The sequence below is a fragment of the Felis catus genome, chromosome F2, assembly GCF_018350175.1.
Source record: "Felis catus isolate Fca126 chromosome F2, F.catus_Fca126_mat1.0, whole genome shotgun sequence".
Classification (NCBI taxonomy): Eukaryota; Metazoa; Chordata; class Mammalia; order Carnivora; family Felidae; genus Felis; species Felis catus.
This window is the reverse complement of record NC_058385.1, coordinates 59,890,149-59,915,343: the sequence shown is the minus strand read 5'-3', so window position 1 is coordinate 59,915,343 and position 25,195 is coordinate 59,890,149. Positions and strand designations below refer to the sequence as shown.

At 38.6% G+C, this 25,195-nt stretch overlaps 1 protein-coding gene across 5 annotated transcripts in view; it reads left to right on the top strand.

The window, feature by feature from the left end:
• Positions 1–21,254: 21,254 nt before the first annotated feature.
• Positions 21,255–25,195, top strand: part of TRPS1 (transcriptional repressor GATA binding 1) — a 258,839-nt gene continuing 254,898 nt past the window's right edge. For 2 of the 5 annotated variants that reach the window (XM_019823049.3, XM_019823047.3), the window contains exon 1: positions 21,255–21,785. Coding sequence is in view for 1 of the 5 variants with exons in the window: in XM_019823050.3 (XP_019678609.2) it covers positions 22,448–22,457 (10 nt within the window). In the remaining 4 variants the exon portion in view is untranslated. Of the gene's footprint in view, positions 21,786–21,962; positions 22,458–25,195 lie in introns of those variants that run through there. The other 3 variants (XM_019823050.3, XM_019823048.3, XM_006943352.5) reach the window with 2 other exon arrangements.

Sequence of the window (25,195 nt, the reverse complement as noted above, 5' to 3'; positions counted from 1 at the left end):
GCCAAGAACAACTAAAATAATGAAGAAGCTCCAAGGATACGGTGGAGGAGAAAAAAATGTGTCATTTAAGCTGCAAAAAGAGGAGCCTGCAAACAAATGAACGTGGTAGGCAGTTCAGGTGACTGGTAAAAACAACATGGTAACTAAAACCAAAAATTTACCTTGGATATAGAGAACTATTTTCACAAATGAGTATCTAAACATCTAAGCTTGCATAGAGGCTTTTAAAATGATGAACAAAACATTTTATTTCTTTATAAGTTGCAGTTTAATGTGATACTTAGACAGTAACCAGTTCTCAGAAAAGAACCACATCATCACTTGATATTTCTCTAATAGCTAAGATGTCTGTTCCATTTACACTAAAAAGAGAGATAATTTCAACCTGATAATTTTCAGCTCTGAAGTTTCATTTTATGTGCGCATTGCCAACTTGTAGACCCTTTCAGGGGTTTGCACACTGTAATCAGGGCTGCTCTGTTTAACACCCTTTTCCTAGAACAATAAAAACCCTCCATACTTTTTCAACTTGTCACGTTTTCATTGCATTATAGAATTTAAAGAAGCTTTGAAGATGAAAAAGACTGTACACAATGCTTAAGTGTTACTATTATTATGATGATGATGATATGGTCTACAAGATGTACAAGGGCATTTTGGGATGAATGTATTATGAGTCACAAAGTTGCAACTGAAGACAGCTGTTTGATTGCTACTTGAGAGAGTAGAGTTGAACAAGCCTGAATATGGATGATCTCATTTGGCTTTATAAAAAAAAAAAAAAAAAAAAAAACCAAAAAACTAAACAGAACACAGGCAGTTAGTTGGATAATATATCTCCAAGGAAAAGAAGAGAGTGCAATTCATCTCTCACTGCAGTATATATCATACTCTTGCTTAAAAACTCCAGATAGGATTTCTGTTTCCAAAAGGTCAGATTATCTTTAGAATGGTGACCTCACTCTTTGGTCACAACATGTAAGCTTGCATTTTATTATTATTTTTTAAACCTTATTTATTGCTTTCTTGTTTTCTTTGTATTTCCCCTCCACTATATTATAATTCTTAGGTGATTGATATTTTCCTTTACCATTTTATCATCCTTTGGGAATGAAGAAAAAATTACTTAGAACATTGGCTTGCATTTATGAGCTCCTGTGCTACTATAAGGTATGGAGGAAAAATATGAATTCAAACCTACAACCCACTTGATACAAGATGGAAAGAAATAAAAAGTTAAATAATTATGTAAGATTAAATAAGAAGAAATACCAAGAATATCATGTGTTTAATTACTAAATGAGTCAAATAGACCAAAAGGACTACAGATTTAGGCAAGAAACCACTCACATTGTGTTAACCTGGATTACAAAGGTTGTCACAAAGAAATAGGACTTTTTTTTCTAAAGTTATATTGATAGTCAGAAAGGACCAGGAATGACATTTGAAATGAAGGAATGTTGTGAGAAATTCACAGAGATGGAAAGGAAAAGGGTTTTTTGGTGGGATAATATGCTTGGAATAAAGAGCCCCTGAGGAGTTCTCGGAAAAGGGATGGAAAGTCTGCTGGGGAAAGCTTAAGGGCACATGTTGAATCTAGATCAAGAAGATGAAGCTTCATTCTGAAACCCTAGGATAACAAATATCATATGTTATATCTGATTTATTGATTGATGGATGGATAAATGGATTTATAGAGGTTATCCTAAAATCTGTATTAACAAAGATTATGAATGAACTCTGGAAGGATTTTCAAGGTTCAGTTGAAAGAGTTCTCTGCTTGTAGGCATGAATGTAATGGGGATATAGACGCAGAATGCATGCTGTTCGCCATCTATGAGTTAAGCAATATGGAGTCACTGAAGATGTTGATACAGGAGAATAACTATACTAAAGGATTTTAAAAATATTTCTTTGATAAATACATACATGTAGATTAGAGAAGGAAGACAATGGAGCAAACCAATTAGGTATGAGTTGGAGGTTGTAATCTGGGAAAATGGCCATAGGGAAGGAAAAACTAATGAAAGTAACACAACGAAGGGAAAAAAATCAATAAACCCTGATGACCGTTGTGCTTATGGGATACGGTTGAAAATAAATCAAAGATGAATACACAGTTTTGACCTCGGGTGATTGAGAGGCTTTGTCTCATAACTTAAAAATGCACTTTGTTGTTGAATATGCTTGTCAGCCTTGTGAAATCTGGATCTGTGGAATATGGGTCATTGAGTAAAGGGATAGCCCACCTTAAGTAATACTGCAAAATGGAGTGGAGGAAATATGGGGAGCATTTGGTTAGAACATTTTCAGTTTTGAAGTTTCACTTTATGTGTACATTGCTAACTTGTAGACCCTCTTAGGGCTTTGCACACTGTAATTAGGATTGTCCCTTTGAAGAAAAGAAGACCATATCCAAGAGAGCATTAAGTGATTCATTGTAATTGTTGATAATATTTGACCGAATATTTTCTAAAGTGGGTACCTGATTTTCAGTGACTTATATTATGAAAGTAAAGGACGAATACATTATACTTTCTTGACCAAAAGTATTACAGGAGATCAAGTGTATAATTACCTAAAAGGCAAAAACCCCATATATGTTGATAACAATGTAAAAGCTTTATGGAGATCTTGTCCAAATTAGTGTTTCCACTGTAAAGGAAAGCATTTATTTGATTTTTGTCTATAACTAGTTGGAGGCACAATGTGAAAATGAGGTCTTTCATTATCAGATCACACAGCCTTAAATATATAGCCTTTCAAGTCAGGAAGTTTTCTTACTGGGGTATGACTCTTTGACTAAGTTAGACACCAAAATGTAACATTTGGAAAGACTAACAATGAAAAATTGGTCAAGAAAATTCACCAAAAAAGAGCAGTGAAACGAATCCTCCTTTATCAGAATTTATCATTGACTATATCTTATATGTAGCACTATCTCAAGTAAGAACACCTAGGGTATAAAAGGTCAAAATTACTAGTCGTATAATATTGTTTTCCCTACAGAAATATTTATTAAAAGACTTATTCATGTGTTTTCATGGTATACTTAAATTTATTTCATTTGTGAGAATTTGTTTTAGGAGCAGTTGTAAGGAAAGCTACTTTTGTTAATTCATATTTTTGTTTAAATTTGCTAACTTTTAAAAAGATATCTGCTAAATTGTGGGAGTAGAGCTATACTACATGATACATAGCTTAAAAGTCAAATCCTGAAGGAGATAACCTACTTCTCCAAATGCTTAACATATCTAAGAATGGCTTGAACTCATATGACATAATCTAACCTAGAAATGGGTAGGGAAAATATCCTAGCACCAGAACTAAGTTTGGTTCTGTTACTTTTTTTTTTTTAACTAAGAAACTGTGTGAACTTGAGAAGTTACTAAATTTCTCTGAGTTTTCATTTCCTTAGCTGTGAAGTGAGGAGATGAGATTAGATGCTGTTTCACAGAACTACATTTTATGAGTTTCTATCAGGTGGAATCTGCGTAGGTAACCAAATAGGCTGAAGAGAAACCAATGAACTTTGATTTTGAAACTTATAAACACAAGAAAAGTCTGAAGCTACTTGCTGGCTTCATTCTTTGTTCTCCTACATTTCCCCACTGACTGAAATTCATAGGAGAGAAAATCTGGGAGGAATAGTAAATGGTAACTTGATTGTAGAGCCCTGGTAACCCTGAAGGATCCAGGAGAGATGCCCCAGAAAGTGTGAAATTATGTATCCCTGCCCCTTTCCTACAAGTGTCTTCAAAAAAGTCTTAGTTCCCATGGGCGCTTCAGCCCATGCTGGTAAAGATATAATCAGTGCCTTATTCCTGAAGATGATTGGGTAATACACATCAGAATGTGAAATGTATGGGCGTCTGGGTGGGTCAGTTGGTGTAGCATTGAACTCTTGATTTTGGCTCAGGTCATGATCCCAGGATCATGGGATTGAGCCCTATATCAGGCAGCATGGAGCCTGCTTAAAATTCTCTCTCTCCCTCTACCCCTCTCTCTTGCATGCACGTACTTTCTCACTCTCTCTCTCTCTCAATCTTTCTCTCTCTCAAAAAAGTAAATAAATAAAATAAAATGTATATAATCTGTATCTCAGTAGCTTCATTTCTTAGAACTTGACTTAAAGAGATAACCAGCTGTGAAAAGGTCTACTTTCAAGAATGTTCATGGCACTCTTTGCAATTGTGAAAACTGGGAACATCCTAAAACAAAACAGATGGACACTTTACACAGCCATTGAAAATAATGATGTAAATAGAATGGAAACATGAGGACAACATCTTATCAATTATGAAAGGGAAGGGTGCCTGCGTGGCTCAGTTGGTTAACCCTCGAACTCTTGATCTCAGGGTCATGAATTCAAGCCCCATGTTGGGCTCTGTGCTGGGTGTGGAGCCTACTTAAAAAACAAAAGAAATTATTCTTTTACTATTCACAGGTTTATTTATTTTTAAATTCAATTTATTTAAAGAAAGAGAAACAAAACCAGTTCATCATTTCTCCCACCTCATACCTCCACCTTTGGGAGCCATCAATCTGTTCTCTGTACCTTGTTGTTGTTTTAGATCTTACATATAAGACAAATCATATGATATTTTTCTTTTTTCCTGTCTGACTTATTTCATTTAGTATAATGCCCTCACGGTCCATGCGTGTTTCACAAATGGCAAGATTTCATTCCTTATAGCCATATTCCATTATATATCCATTCATCCATCAGTGGACACTTAGGTTGTTTCCACGTCTTGGCAATTGTAAATAATGCTGCAGTGAACATAGGGATGCATATCTCTTTTCAAATTAGTACTTCCACTTTCTTCTGCTAAATACCAACAGTGTAATAGATGGGTCATACAATAGTTGTATTTTTAATTTTTTAGGAACCTTCATACTGCTTTCCATAGTGGCTGCACCAACTTACATTCTCAACAACAGCGCACAAAGGTTCTCTCTTCTCCACATCCTCTCCAACACTTGTTACTTCCTGTCTTTTTGATAATAGCCATTCTAAGAGGTGGGAGGTGATGTCTCATTGTGGTTTTGATTTGCATTTCACTGATGATTAATGATGCAGAACAACTTTTCATGTGTCTCTTGGCCGTCTCTATGTCTTCTTTGGAAAAATGTCTATTTAGATCTGTCAATTTTTAAATTGGATTATTTGTTGGTTTGTGTTTGCAGTTGTCTGTAGGAGTTCTTCACATATTTTGAATATTAACACCTTATCAGATACATGATGTGCAAATATTTTCTCCCATTCAGTTGGTTGCCTTTTCATTTTGTTGATGGTTTCCTTTGCTGTTCAGAAGCTTTTTAGTTTGGTGGAGTCCCACTCGTTTATTTTTGCTTTTGTTGCTTTTACTTTTGGTGTCAGATTTAAAAAATCATCACCAAAACCTATGTCAAGGAGCTTACTGCCTATGTTTTCCTCTAGAGTTTTATGGTTTGAGGTCATTGGTTCAAGTCTTTAATCCATTTTGAGTTTGTTTGTTTGTTTGTTCATTATTTTGAGCTTATTTTTGTGTATGGTGTGAGTGGTTCAGTTTCATTCTTTTGCTCATAGCTGTCCAGTTTTCCTAATACCATTTATTGAAGAGATGGTCCTTTTCTTCTGTATATTCTTGACTCCTTTGTCATACATTAATTGACCATATATATGTCAATTTCTGGGCCCTCTATTATGTTCCATGGATCTATTTGTCTATATTTATGCCAATACTATGTTGTTTTAATGACTGTAACTTTGTAATATATCTTGAAATCAGGGAGTGCAATACCTCCAACTTAAGATTGCTTTGGCTATTTGGGGTTTTTATGATTCCATACAAATTTTAGGGTAGTTCTATTTCTGTAAAAAGTGCCACTGGAATTTTGATAGGGATTATGCTAAATTTGTAGATTGCTTTGGATAGTGCAGACATTTTTAACAATATTAATTCTTCCAATCTATGAGCACAGAATATTTTTTCATTTATTTGTTTCTTCTTTGATTTCTTTTGTTTAGGGCTACAGACCAACATGCCTGACATACCATTTATGAAAAATTGTGTGTGTGCATGTATGTGTGTGTGTGTGTACCTGAGTATAAGTGCACTGATGCAGTGTCAGATGTTCTTAATTATTTTGTGGAAACTTTCTATTGCACTTGAATTTTTTAGAATCAGTATGTAATAATATTTTAAAAATGGGAAAAGGAATATGTAATAATTTTGGATCCTGATGAGCTGAAAGTGAACATAGAACACCTGAATAACAGCTATGCCAGTGGTGAGCATTCTTTTTGGATCATGGCTAAGTTGTGAAATATTAAAATTTGTAATGACTTTTTTTTTGAAATATTTTAACTATCAGGAATTACAAGATCTGCAACTGTGATTAAGTATTTGTTGTATCATAATCAAAGGATTTTCTTTTTTTCTGATTTATAATCCCTGAAATTATGTTACTATCATGTGTTGTTCTTTGAGATAATATCGTTCTAACTTGAAGAGATTTTATCTTTTTAATAGATTTTTTTAAACTTGTTGATCATTTATTTATTTTTGAGAGAGAGAGAGAGAGAGAGCAAGCATGTGAGGGGCAGAGAGAGAGGGAGAAAGAGTCTGAAGCAGGTTCCAGGCTCTGAGCTGTCAGCACAGAGCCCGACGTGGGGCTCGAAGCCACAAACTGTGAGATCATAACCTGAGCCGAAGTCAGACACTTAACTGATGGGCCACCCAGGTGCTCCTAATAGATTTTGTTATTAAGATGTTTTTAAACTAGTATATTTTGTCTTTCCTCGAATGTTCTTGTGGGATACTTATTTTACCTGTTCAACATGTGAAGCCACTCTTCACTTTAGGAATTTTTCTAAGGCATAAAGAGAGACCTCCCTTTATAGAAGATAATCTTGTGAGTTTTTTGCTGCCCTTGAGCTAAGGCACAGCCTTTACCATCAGACGCTCCAGCACCAGACTCTAAGTAAGGAGTTATTACTACAAGATGGAAGTGAGGAAGAATGTTCTTTTTTTCTCGGTGGCAGATACAGTGGTGATGGCTGTATGGGCAAGTTTCTGGGGCACAAGTGCCAGCCGTTCAAATGTCACATTTTGAGCTCAGTGGTGGTAGTAGTGATTTCTTTATCAGTTTAATTCTAAAGATAGGTTGGGTTGTTGTTTCTGGAAGCTAAGATTTGAGTTGGTTTTCCAGCTCAATCTCCCAGAGTTTGTCTGAGCTACCAGGCACATGTGTAATACATTTATTTTCCTCTTAATATCCAGTCAGCTTGTGACTGAGGACTCTGCCTGATGCACTCACACGTCTCTGCTTCCTGTCACCAAACATACACTCACACCTGCATCTTTGTCGTTTCTGTGACACAATGAAGGGAGTGTGCCCTCGTCTATCCAAGTAGGAGGGCATGTTACTGATGCCATTCATCACCATCTTACATATTTGGCTTCTTATATTATGCCTTCTCATATCTGCTTTATCAACACTCCCTTTTCACAGGATCTTTCCCTTCCCCATGGCATGTTCGTGCATCTGCCAAGGTGTCTTGCCTCACCCATACTTTCAAGTAACTAAGTCTCCAGATCCTTAACTGCCATAGACCCTAAAAAGGGTTTTGTGTGTGTGTGCACATTACTTCCTTTTCCTCACAGTTGACTCCTTCCCCGACTCTCTCCATTATGGTTTCAGTTCTCATCATTCCACTGGAACATAGTGTGGTAAGATCTCCAACAACCTAATTCCATAAAATCCAACTCAGGTGACTCAACCTCATAGCTTACCTTCTTTCTTGAAATATTTTCCTTCTTCTTGGGTTATTTGAACCCTGCCCTGCTTTTCCTTCTTTCACATGAGTTGCTCCTTCCCAATCTCCTTTGTTGGTTGACAAGAAACCTTTGCCTCTCATTGACCTCTCTAGTCTCAGTCCTAGGTTCTCAGCTTTTCTATAATTTTTTCAGAAACAATGTGATCTATTTTTATGGCTTGAAATGTCACTTGTATACTGATGACAAGTGACAGCATACAAGTGGCATTGTATCTTTCCTTCCCAGATCTCTTTACCATAAGTTCTAGACTTCACATCTCCTCTTGAATGTCACACTTGCCCCACTAAAACACGTTCCTTCCCTCATCTTTTTCATCCCAGTAAATGGCACCACCATCACCCTGTTTCTTCAAGTAACTGGAAGGCATCTTTGCATCTTCCTTTCCTCTTGTTTCTCACATCCGATCTATCGGAAATACCACCAGTTCTGCATGCAGATTATCCCTCATGTCTGCTCACTTCTCTCTACTTCCTTGGGTGCTACCCTAATCTCTTACCAAAGTACTCTAATAGCCCTATAACCGCCCCTGCTTCAATTTTTGGCTCCAATGGCTTTTCCCTATAAGATCATACGTTCTATGACAGAAGGGTTCTTGTTGGTCTTGAGTTTTTCGCTCTTATCGCAGTGCCTTATTCTTCGTAGGTGTTCAGGAAATATTTGTTTAATGAAAAACTTAATCAGTCCATCATCCAATCCATCAATCAATTGATTAGATTAAGTTGGTGTCAGTTGAATACTAACTTATCTGGAAAGCTGAAAAAAATCAGCAGATGGTGATATGAATTAGATTGGGATGCTTTATAAATAAAATTTAAATCCCCATTAGCAAGCTGCCAAGTAAAGAACCTGAATGATAAAATCAAATATTCAAAGTAGGTGGACTGAGAGGTACATTTATGTTAATGACATTTCAATTTTCTAATTTGCAATGGAAATTGCTCTTACTTAAAATAATTCAATACAACCAACTGCTATTAATAAACTGGTTAATTTAACAAATAATTATTGAGCACCTATGATATGGCAGGTACTGTTATGAATGTAGGGTATACAACAGGAAACAAAACAAGAAAACCTGCACCTACGAAATATGCAACTTAAGGAGAGAGATAAATCAGATAAGTAAGTAAACTCATATCATACATCGATAAGCATGGTGGATAAAGAATAGAGCAAGAAGGGAGGATGTGAATGTGCAGGAGGATTTAACATTTTAAAGTGAGTGTCCAGGAAAGGTCTCACCGAAGAGCTGACTTTTAAGTAAATATTTGAATGCAGTGAGGGAGAGAGCCATGGGGATACTCATTGGAAAAATATACCAGAGGGAACAGAAGGTGCAAGGACCTTGAGGAGGCAATATGTTTTCACATTAGACGAATATCAAGGAGGCCAGTGTCTGGAGTAGCGTGAACAAAGGTGAGGGTAATAGGAAATCGATTGAGAGGTAAAGTAGGCGCTGGTGGTGGGATTCTTTCTGAGTTACAGTGAGGGCTTTGGATGTAATGCAGAATGACGTGAAAAGCCATTAGAGGACTTTGTATACAGGTGTGGTCTGGCTCAAGTTTTAACAGGATCACAAAATATATTTCATAATCATTAGCCAACAAAATTAGTTGAGGGATGCCAATATAAGCCAGGTTCAAAATTATCTTAATTACAGAACTTGTACAAATATGCATTATAGTCATATATTCAAGAATCTCTTGGTTATATGATTTTCTGATATTTTGGCCCAAACAGAAAAAAATAAAGGAAAACCCATTAAAGACAATTAAATAATATTCAAAAGCACTTGCAATAATTATATTTCTTTATTTTAGAAAAATTATATCTAAAAAGAAAGAGATCACTCAGTAAACAGTCTTTATATAACTGACTAATTTTTAGTGAGTGAAAAGATATTTTTAGGCTAGTGACTACATATCATCACTAAGTATAAAATATAATATGAAATAACTTAGTTATTATTTCAGGAAAACACTGGGGGCAGACTGCTTGGATTTACATCTTAGTTCTGTCACCCACCAGCCATGTAATCTTGAGCAAGTAAATTCTCTCTCTGTGCCTCAGTTTTCTCATCTCTGAAATGGGAATAATGACAATGTCTCCTTTAAAGAGTTGTTTTAAGAGTAAATGAGACAATAAACATAAAGAACTTAATGAACACATTGCCTGTCAGAGAAAATTTTTTCATGATTATTATTATCACTGTTATTATTTTTTCAGTTGTTGCATTTAAGTGAGAACAGTTACATGAATAGATTTTTGAGGAAACTTTCAGGTCTAACATTATATAACTTTATTTAGACTGGAATAAAATAATGTTGTTATTTTGCTTTGTCCCACAGTTTTATTTTTTAAAAATAATATTTCATGGATAAATTGGAAAATATGTACTAGATGGTAACAATAATCCAAATATTTTCCTAATTTAACAGAATTTTTAGATTTGGTATAACATCCAGAGTCAAGATCTCTAACACTTTGGCGTCTTATTCATTGTTACAGAACAACCTTGTTTTAATACGTGCTGTGTTTGCAGGTAAACATAAAACAGAAACCTCCAGAGCCAGGTTGCATAGAGTGCAGTGAGTAATAATGAAGCTCAGTGTAATAGGTCAGTATTTAATCACTATTAAAACTGATAATAGAAAGGTCAGAAAGATCATTTGCATCTGTCTCCCTAGATCTCCTTCGGCCAATAATCTTTAGATTTCAAAATATACGTAAACATTGTATGGTCACTTAAGCTAACACTAGATGTAAACCCTTTGCACTGGGACTGGTTTTAACCTTGTCCCTCATCATTTTGTGACCGCCAGTGACTTTCAATGAAATCTTCATACCCGTGTGTGGGTTTGAATTCCTTGGTCATCTTCATATGGAACCTTTCTAATTCCAAAGGGTTATCCATGTGCTTTGATAAATATTTTACCTACTCCCTTTCTTCTTTCAGTAAGTTTTGAATGGTATTGTACCATTTTGAATGGTATTGCCTTCTATAAATACAATAAGAGTAATTTGCCAAGTAAAGGACATATATAATTTAAGATTATTAACTAAAGCCGCTAATTTAAACAAACAATACCCCAGAGCTTAAGGGAGCACAAGGTATTCAAAACACCTTGCTGTTGTTCACAGCAGTTACTGGAATTTGTCTTTTGGATACGATCCCTGCATTTTCAAATCTTTCCTGATACATCTATGTCTTTGCCATCTGAGGGTGAATATGATGTTGAGTATTGTTAAAAATTACACAGAGCCAAGTCTGGCAAGTAAGATGGGTCATCAATCTGTGCAATACCAATTTGGATGAAAGGCATGAAAGTCTATTTGTTAGAATTGCTTATAATTGGCTACAATTATAAATTTTTTAAATTCCATAATAGTATAGTTCTTTGATACCAGTTCATATCGGTTTAAGCCGTAAACAAAGAAAATTAGTGCATGCAGGGATTACAACTGACTTGGGGTGTGGTGTTATTCAGTGGCCCCAGCAACATTGCAGAACCCGGGATCTGTCTCTCCAGGCCTAAGCTCTGTTTTCTCTGCATCCTCTCAAATTTTCTGTGGTGGAGAGACAGCTGCGAGAGCTCCAGCCTCATGGCTTCTCAGGACTGAGTGCGGTGGAATAAAAGATCCGGATTTTCTCTCCATTTGTCCCCTGAGGTCTCCTTGGCTCCAGCTCTGTCAGGTTCCTGAATGTGATGCTCTGATAAGCAAGGCCAGAGTCAGATGCTTGCTTTTCTTGCTGTGAGTCATCGTTATGGATTAAGAACAGGGGCTTGTCTTCCTCCAGAGGGAAACCAGTGGGCTATTGCTAGGGAAGAGAGAATGGATGCTGGTAGCTAAAAAATAGCAAGTGTTAACCACAAGTGGACACACACGCAAACACGCACACGTACTTCAGAATTGCAAGGTTTAATGTCAAGTCAAAACCATAGATTGGAGGGGTGCCTGGGTGGCTCAGTCAGTTAAGTGTCTGATTTAGGCTCAGGTCATGAGCTCATGGCTCATGAGTTCGAACACCACATCGGGCCATCGGGCCCTGTGCTGACAGCTCAGAGCCTGGAGCCTGCTTCAGATGCTGTGTCTCCCTCTCTCTCTGCCCCTCGCCTGCTTGCACTCTGTCTCTCTGTGTGTCAAAAATAAATAAACGTTAAAAATTTTTTTTTAAAAAAAGAATAGACTTAAAAAAGAAACATAGATTGGAGTCCTAGTTCTGCCACCAAAATAAAAGTATGGTATAGTGAGACTTTAGACCCTTGACCCATTTCATTCTACACTTGACTACGTGTTTGACTTTGGCTATGTTATTGCATATACTTTTGTTTCTTATCTATAAGATGGAGATTATAATGATACCTACTTCATAGAGTATTTGTCCGGATTAAATGAACTCATATATGTGAAATACTTAGAACAGAGTCTGGTACATGGCAAGTTCTGTGTAAGTGTTAGCCATTGTGATTACTTTGGTATTTACTTGGGCATTGCAGTCCTTGACTGTCTAGGTTTCTGTTTCTTTACTTGTAAAATTAGAGGAGGGAAATACATTATAATAAAAAGCCGATGCTTGTTAATAACCATGCGGATGTTTCTCCTCCTCCGATATACTCTTTACTAAGGCATCCTTGAAGCAGGAGACCTGAAGTGCATACAGAGAGGCTAAATTTTACAATCACCTCGGTAGAAGTTATATAACTTTTCTCTAATGATATTCTGAATGAGAAAAGAAACCCATTGCCCAAAATATGGTTAAGGAATGTGTACTTGTTAGAGTAGCTTGTGGTTGAGTCATAAAAAATCTTAATAAAGCAGAATGGCCCTAAGCTCTTACCTCTGCTCTGTCAATAGAATATCATGCTGGATATGTGATGAAACATTGAGCAAGATTTTAAAATTTGTCTAATGACATTATAAGTCACAGTGTAATATCCTACTAAGCAGTGCATACTGCCTAGTAGGACAGATCATAGAGTTATCAACTGTAACCAATGCTTGCACCATGAGAACATATTCCATATTTTAATCCATGCAAGTTATTCAGATGTACCCTACAGAATGGGTTGTTTCTAGATGGCTACTTTACATTCAGTTTCACTTTTATGGTCTAAAGGTAGAATTGCCTTTATTCACCTAGTATATCAAGATGAAGTGGTATGTCTCTTTAAATAAAATAAAATTTGTTTTGAAGTACCCCCAAGTGGTCTTGAGATTTTACCTGTCCAAATCTAGCATATAGTAAATAGAAACTCATGGCATAATTGAATCAGTATTTGGATTCTTAATGTGTTTTTGTGTTTAGGAGAGATAATAGGAGGTATGTTTTGATTATATTTCCTTGTTTAAAGAGTTTAATATACATGTAAATATATGTGTATGGATTGTGCTATGATATTCTGCATGATGAGTTATATAATTGAACATGAGTAGTTTGGGGATCTTGCCCAGGACTGCTTTTTAAAAAACACATTAAAGAATATTGAGAACAGGGGCGCTCGGGTGGCTCAGTTGGTTGGGCCTCTGACTTCAGCTCAGGTCATGATCTCACGGCTCATGAGTTTGAGCCCCACATGGGGCTCTGTGATGATAGCTGAGAGTCTGGAGCCTGCTTCAGTTTCTGCATCTCCCTCGCTATTTGCCCCTCCCCCGCTCACATTCTGTCTCTCTCACTCTCTCTGCTTCAAAAGTAAATAAACATTAAAAACTGTTTTAAAAAAGAAGATCGAGAACAATTAGGTAGTACTGTGTAGAAACTTAGTTTAAGTGAAAAATAGAAAAAAGGTCATTAATATTTCATAAAACAGCAACCACAATGATCATGTAGTGGTTATCTGTAGTTATTGTCATGCCCTTTATCTACATCTTTGGGAAGTCTGCATAAAATAGCTGTAAGTCTCAGGTATCATGAATCTTCTCAATCTTGAACTTGTGAATTTCTTGGGGCTCAAGAAATTCCCCTTATTCTCAGGAGTCTTACCTTGTTTATCTTACTGAACTTAATTAGCTTTGAACTATGAGTGTCCGTGTTCCTCTTTCAGACAGAGCTATCTCCAGAGTCTAGACTAGAGCAAATTGGAACAAATGCCCAGGGCTCTGCTCTGCTGGGGAAACCCCACAGCTGGGGCTGCTGTAGTGGATTTGTACCTGTGGGCTAGAGAGGAAGGAGAGGGGATGGGAGTTAATACAATAGAGCATGATTATCAAAAACAATTAGCACAATTTATAGAGCATTCTCTACCCCAACTTTTGCTCACCCCATGAACGGGCAGTAACTCCAGTGCCCTCTGCATTGCAAACCACTATAAAGGGCCTTACCTTCCATATCTGAACTACCTTATTATTAACATTAATTCATGCCTTCACTCAGTCACCTAAGTAACATACAGGAAAGTCTTTGCATCTTCACATTTGTATTGGATTATTTAGTATTTGTCAGAGCCAAAGGATGGATCTCTCTCACATCTTGGTGAATACAAGAATTACGTGGTATGTTTATTAAAATTACATTCTCAGGCCTCACCTACAGAAATGCACTTCAGTAGGTGAGGCCTATACATTTGCAGTTTTAGAAAGAACCCAAGATAGTTTAAGAAGCACTTAATTAGATCATAAATTCCACAGGTGGGGAGCATGCCAGCTCATTTACTCTGGGGTACCCAACCCCTAACACAGTGTCTGTCAGATGATAGTTATTCAACATATATTTGTTTAACTTTATTAAATTATATTACAAGGACTATGTTAGACGCTAGGGTACAAAGATGCTTTTATCACAAGTTCTTCTGTATCAGTCAGAGTCTAGGTGGATAACACATGGCACCCTCAAAGAAGAATTGGAAGAGAGTTTAAATGAAGAAGGATCATTTACAAAATCATGGTCAACAGTTAGGGAGAAAGAGATAGTGAAATATCCAGGGTCTACCAGCAGCCAGAGGCATCTGTCGTTAGGCTTAAAATCACAAAGGGATAGGAAGCTTATTTCTGGAATCCTGTAAGCATGTAGCCTTGGTAGAGAGGCTGCCTGGACAGGAGGAATCAAGGGAAAAAGTAACCTGTCTGTTTTTCCCATTCTCTGACTTGATGATGTCAGTGGTCAAACCCCTCCAGAAACCAAATGGCAAGAGGGCCCAGGTGATGTAGTGTATCTACATCTACATATCTGCATGGCAGAAAGAGAACGTGGACAGAAGCTTCCTTCCAGAAGCTGACAGTCTAGGGTCTTTCTACATGCTTGTCTAAGTACCAGCCCATTCAAGTTATCTAGATGAACCAAGGATAAATCAATTGTCTGAACACCAACATGGAATGTTAACTAAACCAAAGTTTTCATGTTCCAGATGATCACATGCTCCTAGACACATGCACATGTATGCACACATGCGCACATGCTTACACACACACACTTCCGTGGGATTCATAATACATTATGAAACATGATCCCTGTGGGAACCTGCACATTCATCTTTGATAATTTAACATCTGCAAAATTAATAGATATCGATAGATAGATTTAAGCTAAAATGATTTAATATTTTAATGTTAAATAATATAGAGAAAAACACCATTAATGTTCTTATGGCTTCTAAAACTACAAATAATCCCTCCCCATCTAAAATTTCTCAGCTTTAACCTCATTTTCCATACCCCCACAGTTTAATGCCTAGGATTTAGTTAAAGATCATTTAATTCACTATTTTTAGAGCAACATGGAATCATGAACCCAAACTTAATGATAATGAGGACAATATTTCAGAGGAGGACAAACGTCTTCTCTGATACGTTGCCAAAAATATGCTGCGGAGATGAAGACCACCCAGAAGCTTCAACTGGCACATGGTTCATCAGCCCATATGTATTAAAGAAAAAAAAGAAGAGAAAGAGAGGAAGAAAAGGCCACATGGAACATTTGAAACTTGGGCTCAATAGTGTGTTTCTAAGTAAAATGTAAAGATGTTACAATCTCCAAATTCGACTGAACAGATGTTACTGAATACCTATGATTCGATGGTCTTCTGCCCTCAAGAATCTTACAGTTTAGTAGGGGTGGGACACGAAGTCAACAAGCAGCATTATGCAAGTCACTATGATGAATCCCCAGCTAGAGATGAAAGTAAGACCGATAGAAGCTTACTTCTTACGTTGCTGATTCTGATGTGGAGTTTGGGGAAGGCTTCATATGAAAGGCAGAATTAAGTGTGATCTTAGAAGGGACGTTATTTTGCCTGGAGAGTTGGTATGAAAGGCCCTTCAAGGCCTTCCAAGTGCAAGGTGCCAGTAAGTATTAGAACAAACAAACAAACAAACAAACGTTCTGAAGTGTCAGATAGATGTGGGAATGTCTCTCTTGGTGGGTCAGGAGACGGGCCTGTGTGGAAGAATAGAGTGAAGAATGAGACCAGAAAGTGTTTGGGACTAGATGATAGGAAGACTTGAATGGCCTATAGCACTTTGGTGCTGTTCTTCTGTTAGTTGGGAGTCATGGGATTTTTGACCTGAGGAATGGAAAATGCAGAAGTTTGATGATCTGATCTGGTAGCTCCTTAGAATAATGAAGAGGGGAGAGAGAGTGAGGAGGGGAAGCTCAATGGGATGTATTGGAAGAGAGAACTTTTTAATTTGGGAAGGGTCCACGTGGATGGAAAGAAAGGCAGTAGGAGTTACAAAAGCCTTTAGAAAATAAACAATAGGAAGACTTGGTAACTGATTGGATGTGGGGCCTGTGGGAGAGGGTATTACCAAAGATGTCAAATGTCTGAGGTTTCTGGTCTGGATGACTCATACCTTTAACAGAGATAGGGTTTGTCTATTTCCTTCCTCCTTCCATGTTGTTTGTCTTTATAGCCTCTTCTTCCTAAATTATGGTATTAGACATATATCATATCATTCAAATTCACACATTTCAATTTCTGGTGGAATATTTCAGTGTGACAAGTAGGCAAAATTGAGTGTTGGGCTTTGTTATATACAACTTGAGAGTTAATTGCATAGTTTGGAGAGTGGATGGGATGAGAGAGTACAGCAAGGGAAGATAATAGAGCAGAGGGTAAAAATATGAAGAACATTAGGAAAATACCCACTCTTCAGAGTCACATGGTGGATCTGGGTTAGTTCAGATGAAAATTCTGTTACTTAAGAGAATGGAGTGAGTCCTGCTATTTCCCATGGTGGTTTGGTTAGAACACACAGCTCTGAGTGATCGATTTCATTACACTTTCAATCCAATGGATAGTGTATGTTTGGATATTCATAAAACCTATTGAAAAAGCAGGAGTTCTTACTATTATTCTGGGGCACCTTTGGCAGAGATGTTGTGTGTGTGTGTGTGTGCATGTGTGTGTGCATGCCTGTGTGTGTCTACACCTCGGAAATTTGTTTCCTCTTTTAATTTAAATAAAGCCTATGTTTGTTGGCTTTTAGGGTGGGCTGCAGGCCCATCTGTTTAACTAGGCAGTTGCCTGATATTGCAGGGGGGAGGTTTGGCAAGTGTAAGTGTGAATCTGAATACCAGATACAGGCTATTTAAAGCTGAATTTATCTTTAATAAATTCACCCAGAGGTGTTCAGCAGTAGGTAGTTTGGAAAATGATCATAATTTGTGCAGAACAGTCTTTTTTTTTTTCTTTTACGCTCGAGTGGTGTGTGATTGGGAGAAGGAATAGACTGAGGGAACTTCATCTTTGCTATGCTCTGTTCCTTTAGGTGTCAGGACAAGGAAGGCAGATGACTTCAACAATTGCTTTTGATATTCTGGAAGGCAAAATGGTCTTCCATTTTACATGACTTAGTCCTAATTTGAGAGCAAATAATACATAAATATTTTCTCGATAGTATGTGTTATAGCAGTAGGCATTTAGGACCAACAGTTGTCAATCTTTGAGGTTTCTGAAAGGGATAGCAATTTATGACGTGCTAGGGTAAACAGTTGGGTTACATTTCTGAAATACGTGTTCCATCAGGTAAAATCATTGTGATTACAGGCACTGGAACTGTAAGTTAAAGTTATGTGCTAAAAGGTTGAAAATATAAAACAAGCACACTTGTGCTTAACTATTAATCCCTCTTTGTATCTCTGCTGAATAAACTACAAGAAAAGGGGAGAAAAGGACGTTTAAATAGTAAAACAGAAAAAGTGCATTATGTAATTTTAATAAACAGTAAGCCCTACTACAGCTCAAGGCACTGTTTCATCAGTGGTCCAGCCATAAGAGAATATTCCAGAATCAAAGACTTATGAAAGATTATAAAGAAGTTATTTTAGTTGGAAGTTATTTCTTTTGTTTGCTTTTTAAATTTTCTCTTAATTTCTTCTTTATTTTCTGATGTATTGTATAAAGGCACAGGTTGTTATATTCACATCCAGGCTCCATTGTTGAGAAACACATTGCAAATAAAAGCAAAAGAAGAGAATAGCTTTAAGAGCTTTGCATATGTTTGACAGCAGAAGATAATAAATGTAAATAAATCTTTAATATTTCCCCTAATTCAGTTTGTGCCATGCAAATGTCAGGACTATAAAAACAAATCAACAAACATTTGAAGAAAAAACAATATACATAACTTATTTTATATATTAAAAACAACTGTCAAACAATTATGATCTCATGTATTAGTTGGTTGTTTTGAAATATTCCTACTAGAATTAAAAAAATGCTACGAGGGCCTTTGAGCTTAAACATATTGTGTCAATCAAGAGCATATGTAATGTATCTAAAGCATGAGGTAAAAATTTTCTTCATAAATTATTTCATAAATAAATAAGTAATTTGCTTGAAAAAGTTCACAAAAATAGATGTGCTTTTATTAAGTTCTCTACAGATCTTTTGTGGCTAATGTAAATGGATTGATACAGACAGCATTTTGATCTGCTATACTCTAACTTGAAATACAAAAAGTAACATGAAGAGATTCTTCATGTCTCAGGCAAGCTTCAGCAGAATTGAGTCCGTGAAACTTCATTCATTAGATTTTTAAGTGACCATGAATTTGTTGGCTTCAGTACCTGAAGGGTAACTTTATCCTTTCAATTAAAGGACATAATTCACCCTCAGACCATTGGCTTTAACTTTTTATGTAATATATAATTTTGGGTACACTTAATGGTCAAATGTTGTATTATTACAGGTGGAAAAACACCAGCCATCTCAAGGGTTTTGTGCTTGCAAAGGCATGTAATTTAATTTTTTTGAACCAATTTAATCAATGATTGTTTCATGTGAGTAAATTTACACTCTTAACGATTGCCTTAGATTTGAGGGTGACGGAGAGGAAGATTACTTCCTCCTTTAAAATGCCCTTTAAATCTTGGGGAGCAAAAGGAGATTAGGGGATAATCCTTGTGATATATTGTACTGTTTAACTTTGCTGCTATGATGCCACTGCCTCAGATTTTATCAGTTAGATACCAGCTCCAGCAGTCTTAGGTGGTATTAACCCTTTAAGTACAAACGGTTTTACTATTGAGATGCCTATTTCAAAATTTATTTGATCTCATATTTTTAGTTAGTCATGGCTAAAGAATGTTTCACTCAGATCCTTTTTTTCTCCCTGAATAAAAATGCCTCTCGCTGTGCTGTGCATATTTCCATAAAACTTGGTAAGCTAATTTATGACTTAAAAAAGAAAATAAGGGTCTATATTTAATATATGAATATTTTTTACAGTGGAAATTGGTGGTGGACAGTATTAAATGACTCTAGTGTGGAAATATGCAGGTGGTCATTAGTAGCTGACTATGAGATTTACTCAAGATTTTGATATTAATTTTCCCTGGAAGCAGGACTATACATAAATCTAACTCTGTTCCCAAATTAATTTAAATTGATGATAACATATGAATAACTCCGCATCTGAGGCTCATTGTCTTCTTACTCCTTGAGGGAATATATAGTTTGCCTCATTGTGAAATTGTATTTTGACTACTCTTTTACCTGACTAGTTTCTCTATTGCAAAAGAATTATTGCTTTTGTACTCAGAGAGAGTGTATGGGACACACTACCGAATTTTTTTCTGGAAGAAAAGTGCTACAAAAAGGAATCACGTATTTGCCTGAGTAGGTATATTAAGTAGAAATGAAGACTACAGAAAAAGAAGTTTCTAAAAGCACATGCTTAAGTGTTTAATTTTTTTTATGATTGGCTTTTTCACTTCTGATGTTTCTAAAATATATTTTCATCTTTTAAGAGATGCAAGAATCATTTAGGGGAAAATATTTTGGAGGAAATTACTTCATCTTCATTTCACAGATTCATGATTGTACCTCTAAAGTTCTAATTTTAATCATTTTGTAGTTTGGAGAAGGAAGGATGCTTCTTCTTTTAGCACAAAATTAGCTTAAACTGACTTTCACTAGAGGAAAAACATGCCACTTAAAGTCACCCAACTGAAGAAAATGAAGTCCAAACGCCCAAGAAATGTTTACTTAGTTTTTAACACCTACTATACTTTGAATCCTGTCATGGTACTCTTTTATGCATTGTTGATCTTTAGAAGTTAAAAAAGGAAAAAGAAGGGGAAAAAAAAAAAAACCCGCTCAATTCAGTAACTTCGTGTGGAGGGAATTTCACTTAACAATGAGAGTATTTGGAGATGTGATGTAGTAAAAAGAATGTCATGCTTTAATTCAGAGTTCCTTATCTGCTACTAAACCCCCAAAGATCAGCAGGTATTAATCTTGCAGCATTTGAATAATGTTCCCATTTTATCTATTTTGTAGTACCCCCTTTAAGCACCCATTGAGCTTGCTAGCCTCTCCCCAGCTCAGAAAACCATAGCAACCTCAGTCCGCACTTCTCCAACTCAGGATAGAGTTCAAGTTGTTCTCCTCAGCCCTCTCGCCATCAAATGCATGGGAAACACTGACCACCGACTAGGTGTCCTAAGACTTCTTCCAGTCCTAGAAAAGGGGCGGGGGAAGGGCCGCGAACACACACACACACACACACACACACACACACACACACACAATTCTGCGTCGTTTAATTGGGAGGGAGAAGGGAAAGTAACATCCGAAAAGGTAAAAGCACTTTTAGAGTTCTTTTGATTGTTCATGATAGCATCTCCGGGTGTTCTGGTACCATCGGTTTGGCCGCCACACACTGGCCCCCACCTGCCCCCCCCCCCCAAGGTAGGTCCTCGTCTTTATCACATTATTCCTAAAGCTTTCGGTTTTTTCCTCGGTTTCCAGCCCGCACGTTCACACATGGGGGTGGGGGAGGAGGAGGGGGGAGAGGCGGGGCGGGAAGGTAGCCGGGTCCCGGCACCGCGCAGCTCTCATTTGCGGCGCTCCGACTCGGGCGAAGTTCTCGCGCAGCCGGCTCGCCGCGGCCGGGGCCGGTCCCGGCGGGCGGCGGCGGCGGCGGGTGCTCGGAGCCGGGCGGGGCGGCGGCGGCGGCGGCGGCGGCGGCGGCGGCGCGGGGACGCGCGCTGTCTCTTTAAGGGAGCTCGGTCTGGGGTGGCGCTTTCCTCCGCGAAGGCTCCTTTGATATTAATAGTGTTGGTGTCTTGAAACTGACGTAATGCGCGGAGACTGAGGTCCTGACAAGCGATAACATTTCTGATAAAGACCCGATCTCACTGCAATCTCAAGCGTCCTCTTTTTGGTGCTGCTCGTTTCTCCAGACCCCGCGCCCTCTCGATCGCTCTCTCGCCTTCCTATTTTTTTTTTTTTTTAAACAAAAAACAACACCCCCTCCCCTCTCCCACCCGGCACCGGGCACATCCTTGCTCTATTTCCTTTCTCTTTCTCTCTCTCCCTCTTTCTCTCTCTCTCTTTTTTTTTATAAAGGGGGGGAGGGAAGGGAAAGGGGGGGAGGCAGGAAAGACCTTTTTCTCCCCCCCCTCCCCCCCAATAATCCAAGATCAACTCTGCAAACAACAGAAGACGGTTCATGGCTCTGGCCGCCGCGCCACCATCTTTCGGGCTGCCGAGGGTGTTCTTGACGATTAATCAACAGGTAAGGAGGGGCCCGGGCGGGCCGCGGGGCGGCGGGGGGCGGCGGGGGGCGCGGGCGCCCCTCGGCCGGGCCCGGGGCGCCGCGACGCGAGTGCTGCGTCCGCGCGTGTGTGCGCAAAATGTGGGCGATCGCGAGCGGGGAGCCCTGGGAATTAAAAGTGACTTTCTTTGAAAAAAAAAAAAAAAAAAAAAAGCAGAGGGAGAGTGTGCAGAAAGCCAAGCGCAGGCTTCTCGGGTTTCACATGCATTTTCTTTCTTCCTTTTTGCGCGTGTGATTTCTTTCTTTCTTTCTTCTCTTCTGCTCTCTTTCCCCCCCTTGCTCTTCTCCTTTTGGTGGGTCTGAGACAACTGAGTCTTAGAAACGAGCGACTTCAAACTGCAGTAGCCCTTGGAGTCAGGAGGGTCAAGTTCAGCCGCCAGGGAGGAGGAAAAACAAATCCCCATTTGCCAAAAAAAGAAGTTTCAGGCCGGTGCCCCCTCCCCCCTCGCAGTCCCACTCCCCCTCGCTGTCTCTTTCTGGCTGATTTTAATTCTCTCCTACCGGGCGCAGCGGAGGAGCTGGAGGTGGTTGGACCCGAGGGGCCGCCGCCGCCGCCGCCGCCGCCGCCGCCGCTGCAAGTTTTCTGGGGCTCCTGACAAGCTGGGAGCAGACTAGGCACCAGCATGCAGAGTAGTAAGTTGGGCGAACTTGGGAGGGTCGGGAGGGTCTCAGAGAGGGGCCTTCGTGGGGTCCCCAAAGTGGGAAAACAGCACCGGAGTGGCGTTGGCTTTGAAGAGTTTGCAAAGCCAGGCTTCAAACTTTTTGCCTTAAAGGCCCAGCTGGGCTGGAGAAGGAGGGTGTCGCATCCCCTGGTGCACCCGCCTCTGCGCGGCTCAGGGAAGCTCGGCTGAGGGGTCTGTGCCCTGTCGGTGCCATGTGGCAGGGCCTTTCAGCCCAGGCGTTTCCGTAGGGGCTGAGGAAGGGGCAGACTTCCTCTGCGGTGCGGATGATGCGCCATGTGTCGCGGGTCAGCGGACACTGGACGGTGATTAAGTGCCTGACAGCGGTGGGACATCCAGGGGACGGGCGCTTCGCCTTCTGTCTAGTTCCTGTTTGGGTTCCAGAGAAACGCATCTTTGAAAGGCCAAGGCAAACACCGCTGTCCCTTCAAATAACTCCAGGATTATAGGACCCCATGAATAATTTGAGGGTGAGGCGGAGGTGGGAGCTGTTTGAAGTGCAAAGCTGTTTTTGTGGCTGGGAAGGCTTTTTTGTTAGTACCTGTGTGAGATGGTGGTGTTTCCCCCTTTCCCCAGGGAGGTCAGTAACTGTTTTATGGCCCGAAGACTCTAAAGCAATTTAAGTTAGAAGGCGAGTAGGACTGGTGGGTTTCAGAGGGAATCTTGGGCTGGTTAAATTTTAGGTCTTGCTTTACTTCCTCATATCTTTTTAGGCCTCAGAGTTGATACTATGAAAGTTTTTGGGTAAGAGCGATGGATCTTAATTGATGAATCAGAATTATGATAGAATGTTCATCCTTATTCTATTTTGGAAAATCACGGCTAGAGTTTTAAGTGAGGTAAGTGAAGTGAGAAGCTTAGCGGAGAAGTTAAATCGCAGAGAAGTTGGGCCGATTCATTGAACTTTTGTAGATTCATTGAACTTTTGTAAATGCACCAGGTGAAGAGGGAAGGGTCCAAGAGGGAAAATAAGTACAAAGAGAACATACAGATAGGGCCGGAGACAAAATTACAAAGAAATGATAATTCTAGGCCTGGTTGTTGGCTAAAATATGATTGTTCAAAGCAAAAATAAAATAGGAACCTTCTAACCACTACTTCAAAGCCCACCAGCTCTTGAGTTAAAACCTATGGATCTTGCTGGCATCATGTTACTTTCCTGCTGGTTTTAGGAAAAGTTGATCATTTAGAAAAGGCTGCCAGAGTTAAAAATGCAAGGGGCAGCAAAGGAAAGTAATGCGGGCGGCCAGTTCTTGACGTGGACAAAATGAGAATGAAAGTTTCTGAGCTCACTGCTGTGAAGTTTCTTACATGCTGCTCATTTGCTTAGAACGCTTTCTCAGATATTCCACCGCTTAATGTAAAAAAGCAAAGTAGCTCTAAAATGGTGTGGGCTTTTTTTTTTTTTTTTGCTTTCCCCAAGTATGCCAGGGCTGTGAATAAATACAGGGTTTGTATGGGAAGATGAAGCGTTTCCTGTAAGTTGTGATGCTGACAGGACAGTCTGGAAATGATACCAACGTTTGGAAGATTTTTTTTTTTTTACCTTTAAGTGAAAGTTTATTAATGACATGCTTAATCTTAACAAGTCAAACATATTGTTCTTAGAGCTTATCTCTCCTCAGATTTCATAACTTCCTTTTAAAGCTATACCCCTGGATGAAAACATCTCTAGATTGAGTTAAATATACCGGGCCACAAACGTGCTAAAGTTTGATGATTATTTTTTAATATGAACAACCTGAAAATAAAACTCCTGACGGGGGGATAAAGTTTTAATGCCCCATTATGACTTGATTTCTCTAAATGCGAGGCATTCCGCAGCTTCATTGATACACTGTTGGCCGAGTATTGTTTACCATGAGTGAGTTGATGTTTACAGCTTCCCAATATATCTATTATATGTTAGGATATATTGTGTGTAGAATACTTTTCCCACACGTAACAACCGAGTCTGACACTCTCCAAATAAATGGTGGAACATCGCAAGTTCCTTACAAAAAAGTTTGTCACTCCTTTGAATTCTACACGCTGTAAGGGTCTGCTGCTATTTAGATGTTGTCCTTTGTCTGTGAAAGGTAACATTAAAAGTAAAGAGAAGAATGTCATAGCAGTTGTGAGGTCTGAGTTGATTTTAGAGCTCAGCATTCTGATGATTAATATTCTAAACGAGTTAATAAAATTTTTACTTGAAAAGAGGTTAGAATCCATAATCGTGTGCTAATCGTGAGTTACACATGCCTCTTCGACGTTTTCAGTATTATTTTTACTTTTCTTTTAAGTCACATACTCCTCCTGAGTTTACTCTGATTTCCAGAGTATAGGTCCTCCTGTAATACACATAAGGGAATCTTCATTCATAAGGAGAAACTTCAAAACAGGGAAATGAATGCATCTGTGGAGAAGCTGCTTTTAAGATCTTAGTATTTCAGTGATGTTTCTATTACTGGTATTATTATTTGGTGAGTGTGTGCGTGTGTGCGTGTGTGTGTGCGTGTGTGTGTGTGTGTGTGTGTGTGTGTAGGGACAGACAGAAAGAAAGGAAGAACACAGTTTGAAGTTAATAATCTGCACATTCCTATAAAGACATGCCAAAGGGTGTTAAGTTTTAATAAACTGTTTTCTTACCTTCTTTGTGGAAGTAAATAAACATTACTGAAAGTTTTAGAAAGACTTGCGGCAAATTGTTTT